Source organism: Tyto alba, unplaced genomic scaffold (assembly GCF_018691265.1).
Source record: "Tyto alba isolate M040663 unplaced genomic scaffold, T.alba_DEE_v4.0 Super-Scaffold_1, whole genome shotgun sequence".
In the NCBI taxonomy this organism is placed as follows: domain Eukaryota; kingdom Metazoa; phylum Chordata; class Aves; order Strigiformes; family Tytonidae; genus Tyto; species Tyto alba.
In genome coordinates, this window is record NW_024881261.1 from 8142846 (window position 1) to 8166129 (window position 23284).

The 23284-nt window shown below is 41.2% G+C and overlaps 1 protein-coding gene across 1 annotated transcript; it reads right to left on the reverse strand.

Moving 5' to 3' along the window:
• Positions 1-11762: 11762 nt before the first annotated feature.
• Positions 11763-18542, reverse strand: KCNK18 (potassium two pore domain channel subfamily K member 18). The gene is made up of 3 exons (XM_032988709.2): positions 18337-18542; positions 17068-17214; positions 11763-13937 (listed from the first exon to the last, which is right to left on the reverse strand). Exons 1-3 carry the CDS (start codon positions 18431-18433, stop codon positions 13126-13128), a joined length of 1056 nt encoding a protein of 351 aa, XP_032844600.2. The 5' UTR covers positions 18434-18542; the 3' UTR covers positions 11763-13125.
• Positions 18543-23284: the final 4742 nt, after the last annotated feature.

Sequence of the window (23284 nt, forward strand, 5' to 3'; positions counted from 1 at the left end):
GCAGATGTGCTTGGTGGCTAAACTCTTTCCCCTGGACTCCTCAAAGCATTTTAGAAATTCCCCAACTCTGCTCCTTCAAAGTCTGCTGCTGTGTTGGGAGCCTCACACTAATCAGTGCTACCTTGTGTCAGCACAGCTTGCCTTGTAACACCACATAAAAAGCAAGTACCTAGCAAAAATCTGGGGCATTTGCCCATCCCAAATGTGCTGTCACAGGGTGAAAAAAGTCCTCATTTACTGATGTCAGTGTTTGCTTCACGCCTTGCTCATGCCAGTGCTACCACAGAGAAGCAGTGAAGATGTAGATTTGATTGGGGCACAAGCCCTGAGAGGTGCAGATAGCCAAAATATTAAAATCAGTCTTCAGCTGCAGGAAACAGCTTGGTCTCTGAGCCAAAGCGCAAGAGCAAATATTAGTATGGACAATTCTGCCTTGCTTCTCTTCTCACCTTCCCTTGGATCATACCTGTTGCCCAGACAAGACAAAGCAGAGCACAAGCTGCCTGCACTGGAGCAGAGCTGTTCTGCTCACAGTGGGTAGCTCTGTGACAGCCAGACTCAGGCACGGGTGTGCTTGGTTCCCCTCTTTTGAAGATGGGGACGAAGGCTTGGAGCAGTGCCCCCATCTCAGCCTAATTCACAACATCCTGTGTGTTCCCACATTACTCTTAAGTCGACTCAATGAGATATGACCTCTCATTCCTGCCCTTTCTTTCCTCCAACCTTGCTTCGAGTAGGGAGCAGAAATGTTAACTAAGAGCCCCCGAGTCCAGCACTAAGCAGCACTAAAACACAAATTTCATAAGATTAAGTATTTCTGGTCAAGGACTGGGAGCCCAGAGCTGGCAGTTTACGGCGCTCTGCCAGTGGGTGACCTCAGGCATGCCTCTTCACTCTTCCACACCCCTCCTCACCCCACTTCATAAAATAATTACAACCGCTTAGCTTTGAGGGAGGTTTAGAAATGCACTCATGAAATATAGAGGATTATTTCTATAGTCTGTATGAAATACAGAGTATTATTCTTGCATAATATTTTCCATTTAATTCCTTTCCATATTAATGATGCACTGAATGCTGAGGCAGATATGGGGAGTGCCCACAACTGGAAATCACCAGGAATCTTCTGCACACACAATTACAGAGAAGAGGGAAATTAAAGGCTTAGACTCCACAGGCCTTACTGAGTCAATACTTCCCTTGTCTTGAATGATGGTATTGTCTTTGAAATGTACTGAGGCATCTTGCAGGACTCTAGCAGTACAACTAAAATGGCAGGAGCTGCATTATTCAGTGATAACGTCACATTTAAGGTCTTTGTTTTTCCTTTGAAGAAAATAAGAGTTCTGCAATTGGTGTCAGTCACTCCGAGGTTGGGAGTTTACCTGAGCTATGCAAGCAGTGCCTTGTCCTCTCACCACGGATCCATCCGAATCATATCAGAGGATGCAAAGCATCCAGGAAATATTGAGAGGCACTTGGCTATGAAGTTCCAGGTTATATTTAATGGATGCCTATAGAATTCCTCAAATACAAATGATTCATTCATCAAGATAGTATGGTATATACAAACTAGAGCTTCACCTATTAGGAAACAATTTATGTCCCTCTGGAAAATCAGAAATTTGAAAATTTTGGGGGTGCAGATGTAATAGATGAGATTTGGGTCTTGATGATGACTACATGTAGATGAGTTTCAAAGAACCAGCCATCAAACTGGAAGTGCTGCTGGTAAACACAAGCATGCTGTCAGCGAGTCGGGGTCCCTGGTATGCCAAAGAGACTACCTGCCCTACCTAGCTGATTGCCTCCACCAAAGGCCTCTGGCCTCAGAACAAAAAGAAAAGCTGAAGTCAGAAAAATTGTTCCTAGCACAGTGTCATTAGGTAAGAACTCGGGATACTTATTAATATTTATGACTCCATTTATTTTACAAGCTAAACACATGACCTGTTAAACCACCTGGACCGAATTCTTTGTAAATTATATCCTTCACTCAAAATAGCCTTTGAGTCATGTCAGAGCATAAGTACACAATGACTTGGAAAGCCTTTCTAGGAATTTAAGCACTTACTAGTTGCCATAACCTCTTTGCTTTGGCTGTTCTGAAGATTGCCCTATGCCTAGAAAAGGCAACTAGTATGTGCACTAGCGAACTCTCAGCTTAAAGTATAGTGAATCTGACATTGCTAAAATGTCTTGATAGATCAACAGTGTGATATGACACATCAGCTTTTATTGCCATGGGAAGAGCAGTTAAACTGTGTGTCCAGAAGCAGGCGGAGTCACAGATTATGTGAAGATGAGTGTGATGGTAAGGTGAGGAAGCAACTTACCTGCAAGGCAAGTAGCATCCTCCTGTAATCAAAGACCCCAGCTCCAGAAGCAGGTGCTCTTGTGGAGTATATACACATGTAGGCTCCTCTTCTCAGGAGGACATCGCTATGAAAAATCCTGCGTGAACACCCACCACATTTAGGTTCAGACCCTAAGTAAGATCATTTCATATCACTACTCTTCTGTTTCCTCTCCACAGAACAGAGACAGGAGATCCTGCACCAGTGTGCTGATAAACAATTTGAAGGCACCCTCACTATAATAGTGACCAGAACCCTACAAAAGTTTAGTATTTATGATTAATATGTTGATATAGAAATTGCTGAGGTCATGAGCACTAGCGGCCAGGCTGGGACCTCAGTCCATGGGTCGGCCCAGCTCAGTGGGTCCATGATCAGACAGAGCAGGGCTGTGGGGAGCTGGAGATTGGCATCCCATGCCATCACTGGGTTAGGGATTGATGGCCCTGGGCTGGTCCTGGGCAGAGTGGGGGGAGACCTGGAGGGGCTGGGCAGGGACATTATGACCTGTTAGTGCCTTCAGGGCCCAGACAGACAGGCTGTGGTCATCTTCTCTGCTTTTGTCTTCTGTTGGCATTTTGGATTCTCTTATCTTATACAAGTAGGACATAGTAAGGAACCTATTTGGTTTAAAAGGCTCTGGGACTGTAAGAGAACTTCAGCTTGAGTGGACAGTATTTTGTGTATATCGCTTTCCAGTTGCAATACAAATTTATCTTCCCTTCACTCACTGTGTTTTCTGGGGCTAGAAATTAAATGAAAATAGGCAGCTAGTCCAGAGATGTTATCTCTATGTTAATCCTGCAGAAAGGAGTAGGTTTGTATTCTCCAGACTGCGAGGACCTGAAGACCTCTGTAGTGCTGACAGACTGCAAGGATACATCTTGCTTCACTATCTCCAGAGATCCACATAGGACTGCAGAGTGAAGGAAGGGTCAGGAGTTCATCTCCCTGTCAGATTTGAGAGTTATAACCTAGCAGACCCTTTGTGCATTGCCCAGCTCTCTCTCAGACTTCATCATCTGCTTTGCTTTCCTTTACATCTTGTTTCAAGCCCTTCTTGCTATGAAGGTGTCTCCCATCTTAGCATATTTCTGCCCAATTTTGACAAATGTTTCAGAAGGCAATCCATGCAGGCTCTGCATTGAAATATGTCTTCTCCTCTGAGTATCTATCAGTCTCTAAGTCCCTTCCTACCAAATAGCAAACATTCAAGCGTAGTTACTCTCCTGACTGATCTCTTTTCTACACCTGTCCCAGCCTGGTTCAAAGGCAATTCTCGTCTGTGAGCAAGTGATGCTCATGGGCTCACGAATACAGATTCTCTTGCTATAAATCATATAATCTTGACAATATAATAATATGACCATAAGCACTTCTATATATATACTTCTGTGACATATATACCTTCAAGTCCAGTTTCATACAATGTGCTCAATTATTTTCAATTTTACAAGTTTATCACATTTCTCTTTCCCTGCTCTGGAGAGGGGGAAAGTGTTTTACTCACTCTGTGCTTGTCAAATTCTTGCTGTGTTGGATTACCCCACTATTCCAGCTTTCCAGGCACCTGCAAGCGCCCTGAATGGGAGCTATCCAGATCACTGTTGAATGCTCAACTAACAACTGAAGACTGATAAAATCATGCTTTTCCCAATATGCAGAGGATTCATCCAAGAGATTCTTGCAGAGATCACAACAGGCATTTATAAGTACTAACACCCAAAACTAATGCATTGGTCAGGCATTGACTGATTGATTGGTTGGGTCAGGTGCCCATGAGCTGGACCACAGCTGGTAGGGTGAAGTAACACAGCTGGAAGAGGACAACCAGGCAATGCACACACTTTCCTTGTCATGAAATTTCATTGTGTTGTATGAGGCTTCTTCTGCGTTCATGGCTCCTATTTCACTAGGTTTCTTTCTTTTTGAAATACACTGCAGCTGCTTCACAGATCTACTCAATCACCCAGTGACACATATTTGTACACTCTCCATAAAGATTTTTTTCTTTCTTGCTTAGCCAGCACAGGCAGGAAGTGATAAGGTCTGCTTTGGTTACAGAGAGAGACGCATGCTGCGGCAGGCATGTAACTAGAAACTCTTAGATAAAAGATGGTTAGTTAGGGTCCTTACCTAAGATACTCCAAGGAACTGCTATAATAAAAATAATAAACAGCGGCAATAATAATTATTAACAGAATTCGGGGAGTCTGAACCTAATCCCATGCTGGGTTTATATTTAATGATTTTGCTGACTTTGACAGAGCTGTTTCCCTCTGAAACTGCTGAAAGTGAAGTCAGAATCAGCACCCAAATCTCTTTCCTTCTTATTTATAATTGAGTTACTCTGAAAGATTGTGTGGCCCCTCGGTGATGCTATTCAGACTAAAAGGCAGGTGAGATTTTTAGATCAAAGAAGCTTTTACCAAAATCAACCACTTCAAATCATTCTGTCTGAAGCAGTAGGATGCAGAATTTTACAGGAATAGGCTCCCTAATGTTTTTTTATGACACTTTTTTCCAAACAGTAGAAACACTGAGAACAGTTTCTAATATGGTTTCCTGTTCCCATCAGTAAAAGCTTATAAAAAAAAAAAAAAAAAAAAAAAAAAAGCCTGAATTTTAAAACACTGGGCTTCAATTAAGCTCAAGAGTTGGTAAAAATGTTTATTTGAACATCATCCCTAAAACCTATTTTAAAATTGCCTGGAGACCGAGTTAAATGGCTTCCTTAGTTGCTGTGTTTATAGCATTGCTAATATGGTGCTTCCTTTTCCCTATTCTCTTTTAGTGGAAAACAAGGCCAACAGAGGGAATCTCCATGCTTCTCCAAGGAAGAAGTGAGCCTCTGGCCGATCACAGAGTGACCCTTGGTGTCCCAGGGAGGACGTCACACATCTCAGGTTCTGCCTGAGGATCCGAGTGTGTGCTAGGCCATTGATGGGAACAGAGATGGAGAGCTCTGCCCAAAACCAATGACAAAACATGGCCACAGAAAAAAATAATTAATAACAACAAGAGTGCTTGATGTTGGTATAAGACACATTTTAATGTTTGTTTATTTTTGACCAAGAAGAACTTGGGTTTGTTTCATTGAGTTCTCTAGTTTCCAGAGTCTGCAATCATGTACTGATTGCAGGTCACTACTATAGTGAAGAAAAATAGCCAGACCTTTCATGAGAAAAAGAAAAGACAAGCAACAACCATCAGGAATTTAGCCAGTTTGTGTGTAGAAAAAAACCTTTCCATGAGATGGCAGTTTGGCATGAAATGGATGAAATTGCTCTTCTAAAACCAGGATCAAAGGGATTAATGGCAAAACATATTCTATTTGTCACTTGTTTCCAAACCTGGTTTTGCTAATGGCACCATGAGCTTTGCCATGGATTTGAAGATCAGAATTCATTCTTCTGCTTCTTAAGTAGCATTTAGAAGTGACTTTTCTATAAAGTAGAAACATGTATACACTGCAGTCCTTAATCTCTTTGAGCACAAAATGTATTTGTTTCATTGGCATAGCAAATTGCTGTGAAAACCATTTGGCAGCATAACTTTCCTTGTAGAGCAGATAGAAAAAAAGTGCTGCTGGCTGTCAAATGTTAGCTCAAGCACGCACTTTTTCATTACAGACCCAGACAGTAAATCAAAGTTCTTAGTACAGCAAATCATGTCCTTCTCTTAAACTCCAAGGAAAGTTCATGAGCCTTGATTTGTTTTTTTTTGTTGTTGTTTTTTTTTATCTCTTCCCAGTAACTACAAAGCTGTCTTAACATAAGACTTTTTAAATTGTTTGAGAAACATCTTTTAACAAGAACACCACATATTTCTTTGTCTGAAGTAGATCATCCCAGAGTTTGGTTGTCTTCTGGGAGATACGGAGAAAACTTGGAATCAAGCCTGGAGAAAGTCAGGTTTCTGGAGAAAGACCGGAGACAGTCAACTTTCATCAGCAGAGTGACCTGACACGTCACCATCTCTGTGTGAGAAGCTGGAGTTATAGCGATGGCATGGGGGGATCACAAAGAGCTTTATCTTTCAGGTCCTTCCTTCCTTATATGAATAGCTCATCTCAGGGAGTCATTCAAAGATTAAATTGCTAAAGCCCTTTCAAAAGCCCTCTTTTGACCACCAACATTTTGCAGTTCAGCCAAAAATCCTCCTACAAATTCAGATTCCTTTTGAAACCATTTTGTGAAAACACTGCTATGATATATTCAAAACTTCTGTTTTCTTCAAACTTCTTTTAAGTGTCATCAGAAGTTTTCGTCCAGGCATCGGCCAGTTCTATTGTCCAGAAAGCATAGCAGTGCTGTGCTTTTGGCTGGCAAGTGTATTTGGAAAACTATCCATTAAGCATCAGTGAAATTTAGGCAGTCAATGCTCTCCTGAGACTTTGGATGGTTGTGTGAGAGAAAAACAGACTAAATCCAAGTGTAATATCATGCTGGTAGGCAGAGGGCTTCATACAGACACTGAATTTCCCAAACTCCCAAATTCCTACAGCAGCAACAACTTCTAACACTTGCTACAAGAAAAGTGTAAAGTGGGGAAATTCTAGAATCCGAAGTCAGAGCCCCAGCCTCCAACTCTGACACTGCTTCTCAAATCTTTTTGTCACATGTGACAAAAGACAGCAAACGGGTGGCTTTCCCCTACAGGGCACTGATCAGAGAGCCTGATGACAGTCTGCATCTCACAGCAGATCAAATAACTCTTCCAGCAGTGCATCAAGTACATTGGCAATTTTATATGCTGATTTTGTGGTGTCTTCTCTCTGTTTTCCTGTTCACACAGGACTTTGTGGAAGCAGTTAATGTTGTTAGACAACATCATCACCCTGATTTCTCATCAGTAGGTGCTTAACACCACAATTCATTTTCACTGTCAAATCTCTTTCCTTTTCTTCTTGCTTTGCTTTCCCTTCCCTTCTTGCCCATTTCTTTCCACTTCCTCTGGACCTCAGTACATCCTGAAAATGTACAGATATTAAGTTTTATGCACAAGTTCAGAGTCAGGAGGATTCTGTCTGTGCCCAGATACCAAGACCTTCATCAGCTTGAAAAAGCCTGAACTAACCACAAAAGAACTAGATTTTATCTACTAGAAACTGAATTTTTAACTCAAAGGGAAAAATAAAAAGCTCAGATTCACATGTAAAACTGAGCACACAAGCCAACTAACATTTGTCCAAGCACTCCCTAAAACTCTCTAACAAGTACCACGTGCAAACAACCAGCTATTGGCACGCACCAGCAATGCATTTACGGACTTCACTGTCCATGAATGTTTGCACTTAGACCTCAGGCCACTATCCTAAAAACATTGGCCTCATATATGAGAGATCTGTTGTCTTCACGCAGCTATTACTTGCTATGAATGATGGAGCAAATTCCTAGTATTTCTGTCACCATCTGTGCCTATGTACTTTAACAAAGGTAAATTAAATTTACCCTGAGCAACCTGATCTCCCTTGCTCTGTGTGTAATCATAGAATCACAGAATCATAGAACAGTTTGGGTTGGAAGGAACCCTAAAGCCCATCCAGTCCCACCCCCCTGCCCCGGGCAGGGCCCCCTTCCCCCAGCCCAGGGGGCTCCCAGCCCCGTCCAACCTGGCCTTGAACCCTTCCAGGGAGGGGGCAGCCACAGCTGCTCTGGGCACCCTGGGCCAGCGCCTCACCCCCCAAACAGGGAACAATTTCTGCCTTAGAGCTCATCTAAATCTGCACTCTGGCAGTTTAAAACCATTACACCTCGTTCCATCCCTACACCCCCTGACCCAGAGTCCCCCCCCACCTCCCCTGTCCCCCCTTTAAGCCCTGGGAGGCCGCTCGAAGGGCTCCCCGGAGCCTTCTCTTCTCCAGGCTGAACCCCCCCAACTCTCTCAGCCCGGCCCCCCAGGGGAGCTGCTCCAGCCCCCCCAGCATCTCCGTGGCCTCCTCTGGCCCCGCTCGAGCAGCTCCGGGTCCTTCTGCTGTTGGGGGCCCCCGAGCTGGCCCCAGCACTGCAGGGGGGTCTCCCCAGAGCGGAGCAGAGGGGGACAATCAGACAATCCCCTCCTTGACCTGCTGCCCACACTGCTCTTGATGCAGCCAAGGGTATGTTTGGCTTTCTGGGCTGCTACTGCTGTAATTTTTAATGCCTTGAGAAATATTTTTTCTGCCATATATGTGGTACATAAGGTAAGGAAGAAAGGGAAAGGTAGCCTAACTAAATACTTTAAGTTGCTCTTAGAATATAATATCCTGGCAGAACAGCTGAATACAGCTTGTGGAGGTGCTTAATAATAACAATAATAATAGTTATAATAAATTATTTATAATAATAAATAAGGACAATACATAACAATAAGTGTTCCATTTGTGAAAACCAGGGAAAATAATAAGATCCATCATTCTGTGTTCACAAAACACTTATACTGCACGCGACAGCCACACATTCTACATTTGATGCACCCTGTGGTCTGGAAATTAGGATCACAAGGTATGCTGGGAACCTGGAAGCAAAGGGGACCGGAGGGACTCCTCTCAGCTGGAGTCTCAGCATTTGCCTCTGCTGAGCCTGCCACCACGCATGCTATTAGCATTCATTATATGAGAGTGTTTTTGTGATGTGGGTGCATCTCCACCTGGAATGAGTTAAAAAAGCATAAAGGCCATCAAAGTGTTATCAGATGTTATTAATGTTGAGCCCACTAAAATCTGGACTGCATCTGAACTACTGGCACACAGATGACAAGTCCTACATCCCATTAAGAATTTCCTGAGTCCTCAGACGTATTGCTCATGTAAAAGATACTTCTGAATGGGTTGTCATCCTTTAAATGACAAAGCAGAGAGTAAGAGGGATATTTCTGATGGTTTCATTAATGATTTTTCAGTTCAGTCCCTGTATCTTCTTTCTGCCACTGTTTTATATCTCAGGAGGCTTCCTTGCACAGACTCTTCTCATGGCTGCTGATGGTGAGGTCTGTGCTGGAGCCCAACAGCCATGGCCACTGTGCTGTTCTTAAGAAGGGATCTCCAACCATGGGCTAGCTGCACAAACCTTCCCCAGGCCACAGCCACCAGCCTTCACTGTATTTTCATTCTCTCAAGCGTCTCTTCACCATATTTATGTCTATACAGAAAATGGTTCCTTCCTCTGCTGTTGCTGCCATTTTCTCCCTCTAACCATTCTGCTCGAAGATTATTTTCCACCCCTCCCACTCAGTCCTCCATCCCTCCCTCTGTAATTCCCACACCAGGAATACCCTCCTCTCCGCTCCTAAGTGCTCGTGACAGCTGCCATCTTGGCCCAATCAGGAGTGATTGATCCAGCATCCTTCAGCACCAAGTGCATTTGATCTGTAAAGCTCTCCAGCTGGGTCTGTAATAACTCATATCCTTTGTGGGTTACACATCAAGCAACTCTTTCCCCATCAGTCACGTCTTTCTTGATAGAAAAGTTCTTCCATGAAGCCCTTCATGGCTAATCCACCATCTCATGCAGCACATGATAGAAAAAAAGGTTATGAAAAGCAGTATTTTGTGTTGCTTTCGTGCAGACAAAGCGGATTTCCATGTCAATTTTGTTGAATAAAAACTTCTGGGGGCAGAGACTGTGAATTCTTCTAGGATTTAGACCACGATAAGAGCAGTCAACTCATAAATATTTATACCTGAGGCTCACTAAATGAGCCACTACTCACTACTTCGTTTCATTTTCATTAACTCTGTTGCTGTACTTACTGCACTACATTCAGATCCCACCCTGCAGCCCAAACCGCTGCTATCACCCTCAGTGCAAGGCTGCTGCATACGGCTCCGTCATCTGGGACACTGGCTTCCAAATTCAACAGTAAGAAAATTAGGGCCAGATATTCCTGTTTGTGTAGGGTCAATGTTTCAGTGCACTGGAGTAGAAGACATAAATACCTTTTTATCCCTGACATTTGAGTGTCCAGCTCTCCACCCTCCTTTAGATTCATAACACAAGACAAATGACCGGGTTATATTAGCTGCAGGCTGGTTGTATCTTGTTGCCTAAATCACATTTTTTTTTTGTGATATGTTTTGTAGAATCAGAATGTGCTGGTTTGTCTACCTTGCACGCAAATGTGAAACTAAATATCTCTTCAGAAATTAGATTTACTGAATATTTTGTTAGCTATATAACAATCTGTTTTGATGCATTACAGGCACTGAAATCAGGTCAGAACAAGACCATGCAGACCTGTATTCAGTCTCTGAGATAGCAGGTTGCAAAGGAAGAACACAAAGACAGGAAAGTCTGTAGAGATGCTTCCTCCTCATCTGCCAATTTGTGACTCAGTGACTTTTCAGCCAGAAGTGTAATCTTTGTATTTAATTGTTTTTCAAGTTTTTCTTTCATTATTTTGTCCCATCTCCCATTGATCTAATGTGAACTTTTAATCTCCACATCCTCCCATGCCAAGGAGTATCTACAGCTTAATTATACGTTGTGTGAAGTACCGTTTTCTCTTCTTTCTGTTTCTTTTCTTAAACCTGCCACATGCGAGTTTCATCTGGCAGCCCTAGCTCTCATAATGAAAGATGTTTATCATTCCATCATTCCCTATTTCCCTCCTTCGTGTCCTCGTAACGTTGCACATCTCTCCTTTAGTCTCCCGCCTCTTTCCAGACTAGAGAGCTACTCTACATGTCTCATATGGAAGCTGTTCCTTATCTTTGTTTGTCTTTTACCCTGGCCTATAAACTTTCTCCAGTTTTACATATCCTTTGGCAGGTGAAGCACCAGAACTCTGCATTGTATTCAAGAGGCAGGTGCACCATCATTTTATAGAGGGTCATGGTGACATGATTTGTTCTCTCTCCTTCTATAAAATGCATTTTTATCCCCCTTGACAGGTTCTATATGAAGGAAGGCTGTTTACTGCCATCCCTTGGCCATAACTATAATGATTTGGTGCAGAATCCTTATTGCAATTCCATCCAAAATTCCTATGCCTGTAAAGTAAATATGAAGGTATCAAAGTATCACATCAATGAGAAATCTGTAGGGGATAAATTCAGGATTAATCCCTCTCCATAAATAAGATCTCACTGATATGAGAGAAACAAGTCAAATGATATAAAGACCAGTTCTTACTAATGCTGGCAGTGTTAGGCATACAAGGAAAAACTCTGAGGAGCAGGAAGAGCAGTTCTCTGATGCAAAGACTGTTAAATAATCTGAGTATTTTCATTGATTTCTGAAAATTTTGGCATGGACCAAAGTTCTACACTGATTTTAATCCAAAGACATAAACCAAAGTACTATGAGAGTGGTCTGAATGAAGGGACTTTGTATGTGAAGCCAAAGTCATGGCAAGCATGGAAAAGGTAACCAGAGTTCATTTGGGCTGCTGTATTCTTTATTTTTATTCTTCTAAAGTGCTTTTCTATATACCATCATTAATGACACATTTTGCATATGATCAGTGATTAATGGCAACTAATTATTAATAGGGACTGAATACATATTACCATGTACATAGAGTGTAACAGAGGTAAGATGTCATGTAAATATTCTGAAAATCTCAGCTTCAGATGGCAAATTTGCTATGGACAATAATGTACATTCTGTCATAATCAAGCATGCTTTAATATTTAGATGGGTCATTCACATTCAGTGGGCAGGCATGTAATTTACAAGTTAAGAGGTGATTAAAGTCAGTGGTTTCTTCTATAGAGTGTGTATTTTTATTTTTTTACAGAAAAAATCTATCATTGATAGCTCAATTCAGATTATGAATAATATAAGAAAAATCTTAAAGAAACAGTATTATTCACATATTAATATGCTCCATAAGTATATGACTACAGGATCCTCACCACATCCCAGTGAAGCAGGTGTAGGTTTTTCTTTCCACAAGTGTGTCAAGGAAATCCCAGAAGTCAAGCAGTCTGGGAAGAGTAAAACCTGAATTAGGAGTGAGGACTTCTGGGATTGGTGTCCCCAGACCATCAGGCTTCTTTAACTGCAAAGAGATGGAGCTTAGTTCCACGGCTGTAGTCACCTCAGGTTTGCTCCGTGCCTTCTCCCGGGTGGGCATCTTAAGAGCAGAACTTGCCATAAGCACTTCTATAGGCGGACACCGTGAGATACATATCGACTCTGGGCTGAGTTCAGGTATGATCAATCATGATGGAAAAGGAGTGGTTTCACCCCTGAACAGATGAACTATTTTACGACTGATTTCTGGACAGCGGACAGAGAAAGAGGTGAAAACTTGGGGTCCTTCTTTTCATTTTAAAATTTCTCTTGCCTGCACAAAAGTGCAAGATTTGCAATACATTCAGTCATGACCGAAGAGCAGCTGGGTTCATACTTTTTCTCCTCAACTCTCTCTGATGATGGGTCATATTGAAGTAGCATGCTGTCACAGTTCAGTACCGACAGCCACAACCAAGCTGTCCCTGGCTGCAGACAAGGTGGCAGGATGAGCCTTGATTGAACAAGTGCTGAAAAAAAATTTCTAAATTGGCTTGCTATGGGAGAGAGGCTAGAAAGGCTGCTGAAAGTCAGAGCTTTGGAAAAGATGCTAAGGAACACTGGCAGGGAGAGCCTTCTGCTTTTTCTTCATGTTTTTCTTCTTACTTATTTAGAAGATGGGACCTGTTGGAAAGTCCGCCCTGGAGATGCATTCACCAAGTGTCTCCTGAGGTATTCAGCTATTTTACAGCCCAAGGTAGAAATGCACAGGAACAGTTTAATCTCATTGCAGTGACCAATGCTTACAATTGAAGAAGAAAGCACTACTCTTATTTTGGATATACCTTCTTCAATGGCATCTTTTTCTCCCCACAAAATGAAATCACCTTTTTATACAAACCAATTAAGCGGTCTTGGCCCAGCTTAAAAGCAATGAAGACAATTTCCATGCCAATAATAATATAGAGGGAGAAAAACAAGAAAAACTTGGGATGTTCCAGTTGTGTATCTCCAAATCCAATAGTTGTCAATGTGATAAAGCAGAAATAAAAGGCTTCCTGAAAATCCAACCTGGTTTCCCAGTTTGGAAGAATAGCAGCTGCACAGGAGATGTACACAAAGATAACTAGCACCATTAAGACAATGGGCACATCTAATTTTTCTAACTCTTTCCCTATTTTGTCAAAATTCTCAATTACTCTGGTCATTGTCTTTCCCCTGGCTAGTTCGGGACATGAACTCCATCTCTCAATGCTTTTATTTCTTGCTGGCTTTGTGTGTTCATTTTCTCTGGCAACTAACATTTCAAAAATTTCAGCATTTCGATATTTGATTGGCTTCCTTTTAACACCTGGCTGACTTTTCAGCACTTCCATAATAGTCAAGGGCTCACTGATGACTACTTTAGAATGTGCTCTGGATTTTAGTTCATTCCCTTTGTTACATGCAGATCCAGAACAGAGTTTAGAGGCTAGAATTTTTGACTGTAGTTTTCTGAATTCATTGTAAGACTTGGATAAGACAGTGGCAAGGATGTCTCCCATGTCTGTCAGGACCAAAAACATCAGAGGGATACCGAATAAAGCATACAACATACAGAGATATTTTCCAATCCGTGTCACAGGATAGGTATTACCATAACCTTGAACAAAAACAAAAAGAGGAAGAGAAGGGAAAGAGAAAGAAAGAGAAAATTGTGATTTATTAGGTATTCATGACCTCTGAGCTTTTTTATTGCTGTCAATTTTAAAAGTCAATTTTTAGTCCAGAGCATGCTGTTCTTTTTGGCTTTGCTTTGAAGCTATTAAAATTTCTGAGTCTCAACAGCTGGTTACTAATGCAGGCATCCTACCTCTTCAAACACTTGGAGATTTGGAGTGTGCCAGTTCTGTTGAAATAACCTTTCCTACCTTATCTGCACCTTATGGGTTGTTTGGCTTAACTGCCTGACGACAAGAGGCCATTTAGGGAGGAGAAACAAAAGGTTTGTGACAGCCCAAGATCAATGTGCAGCCTCTACCCTCCTGGAGACTGTTATCAGGAAGATTTTCTGACCTCAGAATATGGGTTAAGAAGGATCCAGAAGGGACAACAGCAAGAGAGGTCTTGGGCCCAGGGGTGTCTCTGCAGGGAATTGGAGCTGAGGGCTGAGCTCAGAGACAACACCTGATGCTGAGGCAGATAAAGGACAGAGCATGAGGAGCTGGGCATCATCTCCCAGCCAGCCTCTGGGATCTCACAGTACAACTGAATGATTTCTGGGGATGGCACTCCCTGAGCTCTGGAAAGATTCAGATCTGGATGATTGTCTGAATTTTGAAACTGAGACAGTACTATGGATCAGACTGGGACAATGAGGTCCATACCTTAGACTTCATTTCTTTGCCAAAACTACTTGCGATGAGTGGTAAGCTAATAACAGAATTTGAAATTGTTCCTAGTTCATCAGACCTAGCTGTAATGGCATATATTGTATTGACGCTATGTTTGCACTGACTTAATAGAATCTCTTAAATGCAGCCAGAAAAAACAAAGGATCAAGTGAGGAAGCACATGATTATCACATGAAGAAATGCATATTTATTCTAGAGTACTAAAACCTACAAATATCAATTACAACAACTAGGGAAGTACTACCAGACACAAAGCCTTTATGATACATAAAATGGTAGAAGAAGATATGCCCTTTCCTTAAATTTAATTTGGATATTTATATTTCCTTCTTCTAACATACTGGATATGAAACTTAAATTGTAAGTTAGTGCTTTTCCATTACAGTGGGAGAAAGCATCAACATTATGATAATTGTATTAAATTTTAACAGCCATTTTTCTTCTTATCCTCCAAAAAGACATAAAGCATTTCTTCTCTCCCTTCAAAAATATTGTTCTTTTCTAGATGATCTTCCAGGCCAGGTACTTAGCCTGTAAGATTATTAGCTCATATGCTGAGGTATGGTTTCCTTCATTTTCTTCATCCATTCATGTTTGTTTTCACTAATGGCTGCCACAGTCTTTGGTCTGAATCCAACCTTGATTCCTCCTTTGCTGTGAGGCACTGAAAAACCTAATCTCTGTCACTCTGTTCCCCACTGGCTAACTTTAAATGCTAATGCTTATTGCTGAAGCAATTGGGGAAAATTAATTATTGTAGCCGATATCTAGTGCAGCTTCAAGGGTTAAATCTTATCTTGAGCTTAAATTTAGCTATTTACTGAGCTACTAGGCAACTACTGACGGGAGTGAAGAGACAGAAGTTCACACCACTGATCTTCAGACTAAATGTCTTGCTTCTCCTAGGTAATTACAAGTAGCTAAGCTGACTCTAACCTGAAGTGATTTATCAGTTCCTAATATTGCAAATAACAAACTCACCACAATGGAAATAGCCACCTATTAGCAACAAAGATTCCAGGCTTCCTACTGGTCCCAAAACTCAGCTCAAAACCTGAGGAAGCTGTGTTAATGGTCAGCACTATGAAGGCCAAAAATAATGGCAGTTTAGAAATAAATATTTTGGATCGGTGTGTATGGGGGCATTCATAAAATCCCATGTCAATAGAGATGGGTAAGTATACCCAGGCAAGAAATTTTCAACAATAGGATTTGATGAAGTCAAAGCTTTCTGATAAAATGACCTCTTTCAAACGTTCCTAGCTGATGTGTTTGTAATAGGAAATATTCACTGGGGTGAACATTTGCATCTGTGTCTCTGATGAGCTAGATGACTGCCTTCAAACTCAAACTGCAAAAAGGTGAGTTTTAATGATCTCCTAAGACATCAGAGTCAGAGGTTCAAGCCTCTGTTGTGACTTAGACAGCACATTAGGGTCTCCTACATGCTCCAAGCGAACTTATAAACTCTCACACTATTCCTTGTGTGGGGTAAAACTTTCTTTAAGGTTCAGTTTTTCTTTTTCTTTTGCATTAAGATGCATACCCATGCTAGGATCTTGAGTATATCCTAATGCAGTGGAGACATGTCTTTGCAATTTGATACACTGCTGTGGGACTATTTCCCATCCAGCTTTGATTCTGACAAATTTAGGCAGTCAGTGCCTGTACTTGCCAGTATTTGAGAAAGATTAGCAAAGGGATAAAAGTAGTTTTGGGAATGAGCATGAGGAGTTGTATTTAGCAATGCAGAGGGAGCCAAAACCAGAGCAGATGTTTCTATTTTATCTAGGTCCTCCTTTGAAATATGAAGTCAGAATGAAAGATTTCAGAGGTGCAATTTAAACATTGCTGTGTGCTGTTAACCCATAGAAGTGTGAACAACAACAGTGTGGTTAATTATAGAGCCATAGATTTACAAAGCTAGGTTAGACATAAATAACAGGGAAGAAACTGAAAAACAATATATGCATAATGAATTACCTCTTCCAGTGAAGAAAACATTACCTAACATAACACACAATAGTGGGAAGGATAAGGTTTGACCGAAACATTGAGTTCTCTTTTTACTTTAATATAATAGTTTTGTGTACATGTCATATGTAAGTACATTTAATAGTATGCATGTCGTGATGCAGCTAATTAGAATTTACCATCACTGGTTCCAGAATTCTGACTTGTTTCTGTGACTCAGCTACATCTCTGCAATCTCTGTTTGCAGAACCCCTTGCAGCCTCACTGTCAATACTCAGAAGAAAAATTCAAGGGGATTTGTCTTTAGGGTTTGGGGTGTTATTTTTAATTCCCTGGAAGAAAAACATTAGAGAAAACAGCAATAGCAATTGATTCTTCAGGGAGTTACTTTACCTCTGAACTTACCCACAGTTGTGAAGACTGTGCAGCAGAAAAAGAGAGACCCAAAAAATGTCCATATATCTTTTGGATTGACAAACCAGTCTCGTTCAGCTGTGTTGAGCAGTGCATGGATTTTTTCCTTAAATACTTCCTCATTCTCTGTCATGTTATCTGTTACAGTAGCAACAGGAGATACGGTGAGTGTTTGCAGACTGCCACTCAGGGAGCAGCCAGCCTGTTATTCCTGTGAAGTGTACTCCAGCTGAGGATTCACTCATACTCTTTTAGAAGACAAAAATATTCACCTCATCCTCCCCTTCTCCCCTTCCCCCCAGAAAAACAAACCAAAACAAAATGAAACAAACCAAAAAAATCAGGTGGGTCCGGCAGCTTTGGTGAATAAATGAACAAGGAACAGATAAACAAGCAGTGATCCAACAATTTAAAAATATGACACAAAAATAAGCATAAAGAATCAGGACAGGATGATCGAATATTCAGCTTCCAGTCTGAATGTTCTGTTTCATTTTGGAGTCCCCAGGAGATTAGTCCTCTTTTGACCCAAAGACACTTAGGAATGTGAGGTTGTCAGTCCATGGCTGATGTGAAACACTCAGGCAGCAATGCCCAGCACCCTGCTGTGAATCCCAGAGCCTGCACCCCTTGTTCCTGCTCCCCATGGCTGAACTCTGCTTGGAAGGACATTATCTACAGGGATGCTTGTCCCAAACAGATCATCGTGTCAGCACAGCTACCTGAGTGAAAGTCCAAGCCCGTGTACAAGCCCTGACACAGATCCAGGAGGATATCTACTCCTTCTCTTCCCCTCTACCCCCTCCATCAGCATCCCTGTGTCCGGGGCACAGCACTGCACCTGATTCCATCCGAGCATCCCATCACCAGAGGGAAGGGAAGAGCTTGGAGCTGGGAAAAGGGAACTGAAAGAGACTTTCTGAGAGAGAAGATTCAGTCCCCAGCAATCAGGAGGAAATACCATGGGAATCTCAGCTGCTCTTTAAAGAACTTAGATAATTTGGGCAAAAGGGAGAACACAAGTTCCTCAGGAAAAGTCTTTTCAGGCAGGAATACAAGGGAAGCTTGAAGTCAAAAATCACAGCTAAGGAAAACAAGGAAACAACAGCAGTCATTAGCTAAGCAGAGGGAAAATCCTGTTTGCAGGTTGAGCTGTTAGTATTTAGAAGAATATCTTAAAAGACAAAAATCTCATTCAAAAAATCAGGAGAATGAGCAACTCCCTTTACAGTTAAGTAATTTTGAAAGTCCAGTACATACCTGACAAATTTCTGGAGATGTTCCACAGATTCTGCAGAAATTTTCTATATTCTTCACTTAAATTGACCTTCCGGTTACCTTCAATGTGGGAAAACATGAGAGCCCCAAGAAAAGCATAGATCACAAGAGATAGAATGAAGCAGGCATGAGGAAATACTGCCCAAAATATTTTTTTACATGCCCTTTTACCTCGCAGAGGCTGTGATGTTGATGCCATCCTAAGCTCACTTTTTTTTTTTTTTTTTTTTTTTTTTTTTTAATTTTATGGAGAAGACACAGCTTTTAGAAACAAGGATGAGGATGTAAAAGCTTTTGCATGCTAGAAAAGCTTCTCCTGTGAAAACAAGGATTGTTCTGCCTCAGGCTTTCAGATCACATGCCTTTATAAGTGAAGATTGCACTACAGTCCCAATGGAAAAGGAGCACAACTAATCAACCCTTGAAATATATCTCAGTTGACAATACACCACTCTATCCCTGAATTACTATTTATCAGCCAGCACTGTAATGCACACAGATTACCAGCTTCTGTGGGTTTCAACTGGAGCTGACTCATGTTTAAAGTTTCTTGTTCTGAACTACAGTTTCCCATTGATAAAGTAGAAATATTTCCAACTCCCAGGAGGGAAAATCTGCTCTGTAAGGGATGGATTTCTTTAAAGATTTCTCCCAGCAATTAATAGGGAAATTTAAAATTAATCAAAAGAATAAGTTGGCACTAATTGTTGTCACTTCTGGGCAGACTGTAGAAAAATTAATTTCTCTTTCAGGTGGCTTAAAGAATCTCTCTATATATACCATGTAATGTTTATATGGGGGTCTTCTGAATTTTAAAGGATTTTTCTCAAAAAAAAAAGTCAATAAAGTTTTCCCCAGTTTTCACTTGATTAAAATCTTCCAATTAATTGAAATTGTTACTGACCGTAGTAAGAACTGTAGGATTCAGTTCAAGGTTAGTGATCTTTGTAAACTATGTCAAATTTTAAATATAAAACCTTTCTTTTCATCCATTACTCTAAAACATTTAGAGCAATGAGCAGTATCACTGCCCTTTACAATGACAGAGGTGGTAGTAAGGGGAGTGGGACTTTACAGAAAGAGATGTTAAATATTTCATCTCTACCAGTCTTTCATTAAAAATTGAAACAGCCTTGTGCAGCCAAGACCTACTGAGCTGTATACAAGCAACATGTCCATGCTACAAAGAAATCCTACACTGTTACAATGATTTCTTGTAGGTCAAACTCTCAGCAAATTAGATCAGAAGATGTTATATGCTCATCAATATGGAAGCCTCCACTATAGAAAAGAGGCTTTCGGGGTTAAGACAAAAATGAACCCGTGTGCTTGCTACTTTTCTGGTTATCTGCCTCATTGACTCAGTCTTGCTTTTTGACAACAGATTTATAAATCCTCTTATTGTAGTCAATCTCTTTTTTTTTTTTTTTTTTTTTTTTCTGTTGTCCTGAAGCACAGGGTTGAAAACTGCTAATGTTCATAATGAAACAAAATCTGGAAGAGCAAAGTGTCTGTAGGCAGTGGGATGCTCCATGCTGGAAGAACAATGTTGGCTTCTCTTGGGGAGTTTTGTAGAGAGTGAGTACCAGTGTTATATAAATCGATAGAGTTTACTTGGATTTCTAAAGGAGTCTTGACAAAGTCCCTCTCCAAAGGTTTTTAAGGGAATTAAACAGCTATGGCATCAGAGAAAAAGTCTTCACAGGAAGAACTTAATGGTTAACAGAGAGGAATAGAAGGCAGGAGTAAAAAACAGAGGGGAGATTACTGGTGGAGTTATGCGTGAGTCTGTGCTGGAGCTCTGCTGTTCCACACATTCATAAATGAACTGGAAAGAGAGTAAACAGGGAGATGGCAATGTTTGCTGATGGCATGAAGTTGTTCAGAGCAGTGAGACTGAGGGCAGATTGGAATGTAGGATGACCTGAGGATGTCTATCAATGGAATGGCAGATAAAAGCAATGTAGATCTGTGTAAAATAGGATAATCAATCCTAACCTCACTAATAAAGTGAGGGGCTCTGCTCTGACTATCACCACTTAGCAGCAAGGTCTGGAGGTACAATGTAACAGTACCAAAAACACATCAGCCCAACAACTGATCGTAGTGAAAATGCAAAACATATGTTGGGAATAATGAGTTAAAAATAAAGACTAATACATTGGTTATCCATATATTACTGTACAAATGCATGGTTTGCACATACCTAGAGGAGTCAGTGTGGTTCTGATACTCTGCTCTCAGATAGCACATAAAACTGGTAAAAATTCAAACAGCAACTAGGTTGACTGAAGGTGTGGACAGATTTCATACAAGGAATGACTGAGTAGTGCCTCTGGCCAGGATAAAAAACAATAACTGAGGGAGTATATAACAGCAGTCTTCAAACTCATAGGCGGTCTGGAGAGAGCAGATGAAGGATCAACACTCCCTAGTCTCTTCCGGGACCAGAACTGGGGACTATCAAATGAAGCAAGTAGAAACCTGCTTCAAAACAAATAGAATGGTTTCTAACATAGCTGTAAAATTCTTTGCCAAAAGGATGTAGGGTTTACAAACATTAAAGAAGATAATGGAGAGGTGCTTAGAAGAACAATCATTAATACTGACTACAAACCACAAGGGGCTCAATAACCCCCTGAACTGAAAATAGTTTGCAGCTGAAAAAGTGAAACAGGTTACTGGGACAAATGGGCCCTATGTCTGAGGCAGTACACTCACATTTATGTTAGTCTTAAAAAAGGTTTTCACTGCCCAGTATGGTAATTCTGACACAATTTGTCCTGCAGACTTTGTCATCTACATCTCAGATATAAACCTCTTTCTTCCAAAGTGCTTTAAAATATTCTCAGCTGCTTCCTATAGATGGTAGGACTGCAAAGTATTTAGCAACTCCCAGGAGCTTCTCAGCCATTTGCAACATCAGGCTCTGAGCTTGTGACAATGAGAAAATTCAATAAAAATATATCCAGAAATGATTTTTTCATTATTTGCTTAATCTAAACCATTTCCCACTATTGCTGTATTACATATCTGAACTCAGTTGCTTAAAAGCAAATCCCACTAACCACAAGTTATTCCAAATTGAGTTATTGGTACTTGAATTGAGAAAGATTTTTGCAATACACATTTCCTATTCATGTTAATGGACAGCAAACCTGCACTTTTCCTAACTTCCATTTCTTAGATTAGAGCAAATGTGAGTGCTCTGAAGGTGCTGCTTGCAAGTTTGTGAACACAGCCGCAAGGTTTAATTATTCCAGTACAAATATACGTATCCTAGAATTCCTACTTTATCTGATATTCCTGGATTACAAAGGTTATACCAATAAGGTAATTGTTTGGGCAGTGAAATGTTTTTCAATAATCAGTAAAACTCTTCCCACATCAAGTCATCTACCATGTTGTCAAAGACCTGCTATGTCTACCTCTCTTCTATGAAACACCATTGGATTCAGCATACACTCAGAGCACCTTCTCCTTTTTTGAACAAAACCGAAGTGACTTGAAGGATGGCCAGTGCCTTATAAAAAAAAAAATACGGCAATTGACTAAATTGATTGCTTTTATTTGTATCTGGCATTGATTGTGATGGGAATATTGTTTGATAAAGGACTTAGACCACAGCCTGACAGTACTTCATGACAATGAGAATTAAAAATGTTCCATTCAAGATTTAATGTTAACAAAGATCATGGAGTATTTGATCTATTGCTCTGGCATATGACCCTGGAAAGTATTTCCAGAATGCACTAATATAATTAAGCTCCCCAAGAAAACTAGTGTTTCTGTATAACAGTGATATCAACCCCAAGCAAAAAAAACCCACCCCAAAACCACAAAAAACAAGTAGCAGCAGTAGTTGGATTAAGAAAGCAATCTCAAGGCTCTGTAAACACTAGCTTTGATCCCCAGACATGAAGTCACCCTGCTTGGTGAGGAAGACTAGGGGGATACCAGTGAGGTTTCAGTAGTAGTGTTAGTGAGAACTTTCAAACGACTCTTCCCACACCCCACCCACCATGCTTACCCCTACCCCTCCTATCCCTTAGGCTCTTGAGACCTGTCCTGGTGGGTTTTCAGCCCACAGTGGGGCCCAAAAGTAGTGCTGCCCCAAGCCCAGCCCCAACACAGACATATGACATTTGTGGAGAGCATATATATCCTGCCAGATGAGCAACACATGCTTTTCAGGCACCTTGCAATTATTTTTCTCCTCCCGACCCCAACCATATTCCCCTGGAGTATGAGTTCCCCTGATACCTCCTGTTCTTCCCACTGCCCCCCTTACACCTCACACTGATGGGATGGAGAGAGAAATGCACTAATTGGCTGTGTAGGGTCTCTTGGATACCCCAGGGGATGGTTTAGCTTCCTTTGTAACCATCTTTAAAAGTCTCAGCTTTCTCTTGAGTCAAGTGCTTGAGCTTGTAACCTCTGGGAATATTTGAGAGCACTCAGGACTAGCATCCTGACACTGCATATAATGCTAAGTGGATTCAAACATGTCCAGGACTCTCACCCTGAATAAGAGCATTTCCTATTTCATTCTCTGTTCACACCAAAGGCCAGAAAATGGTCCCATCATTTCATTTATGAGAGGCAAACACTCTTCACATTCCCCACGACCAGCCAAGGCTTGGGTATTAGTCTCTGTTCCTCCTCTTTTTTTGGCATGAATGAAGTCGCACAGCCAGAAAATAACTCTGATGGGAAACTTTTTCACCTGGTGACTAAACAACAGGACCAGCCTTCATTCACTCATGAGCTAACCAACCCACTTCTCCATCCCCGCTTCCCCACCCCCAAATCATTGACTAGGTAGAAAGACTTCACTTGCTCCTTTTATTTCACCTCTTCCCCAATCCCAAGCCATCAGCAATAGTCTAGAAGGAGTAGAGCTGCCCCCTTAAGCATGCATCCCAAACGG

Excerpts from the sequence above, each read along its gene's own strand:
- KCNK18 (XM_032988709.2), bottom strand. The coding sequence starts at position 18,433 with ATGTTTTCCCACATTGAAGGTAACCGGAAGGTCAATTTAAGTGAAGAA. Across the intron at positions 17,215-18,336 it reads CATCTCCAGAAATTTGTCAG|ATAACATGACAGAGAATGAG; the intron begins GTATGTACTGGA and ends CTACTGTAACAG. Across the intron at positions 13,938-17,067 it reads CACAGTCTTCACAACTGTGG|GTTATGGTAATACCTATCCT; the intron begins GTAAGTTCAGAG and ends TTTTTGTTCAAG.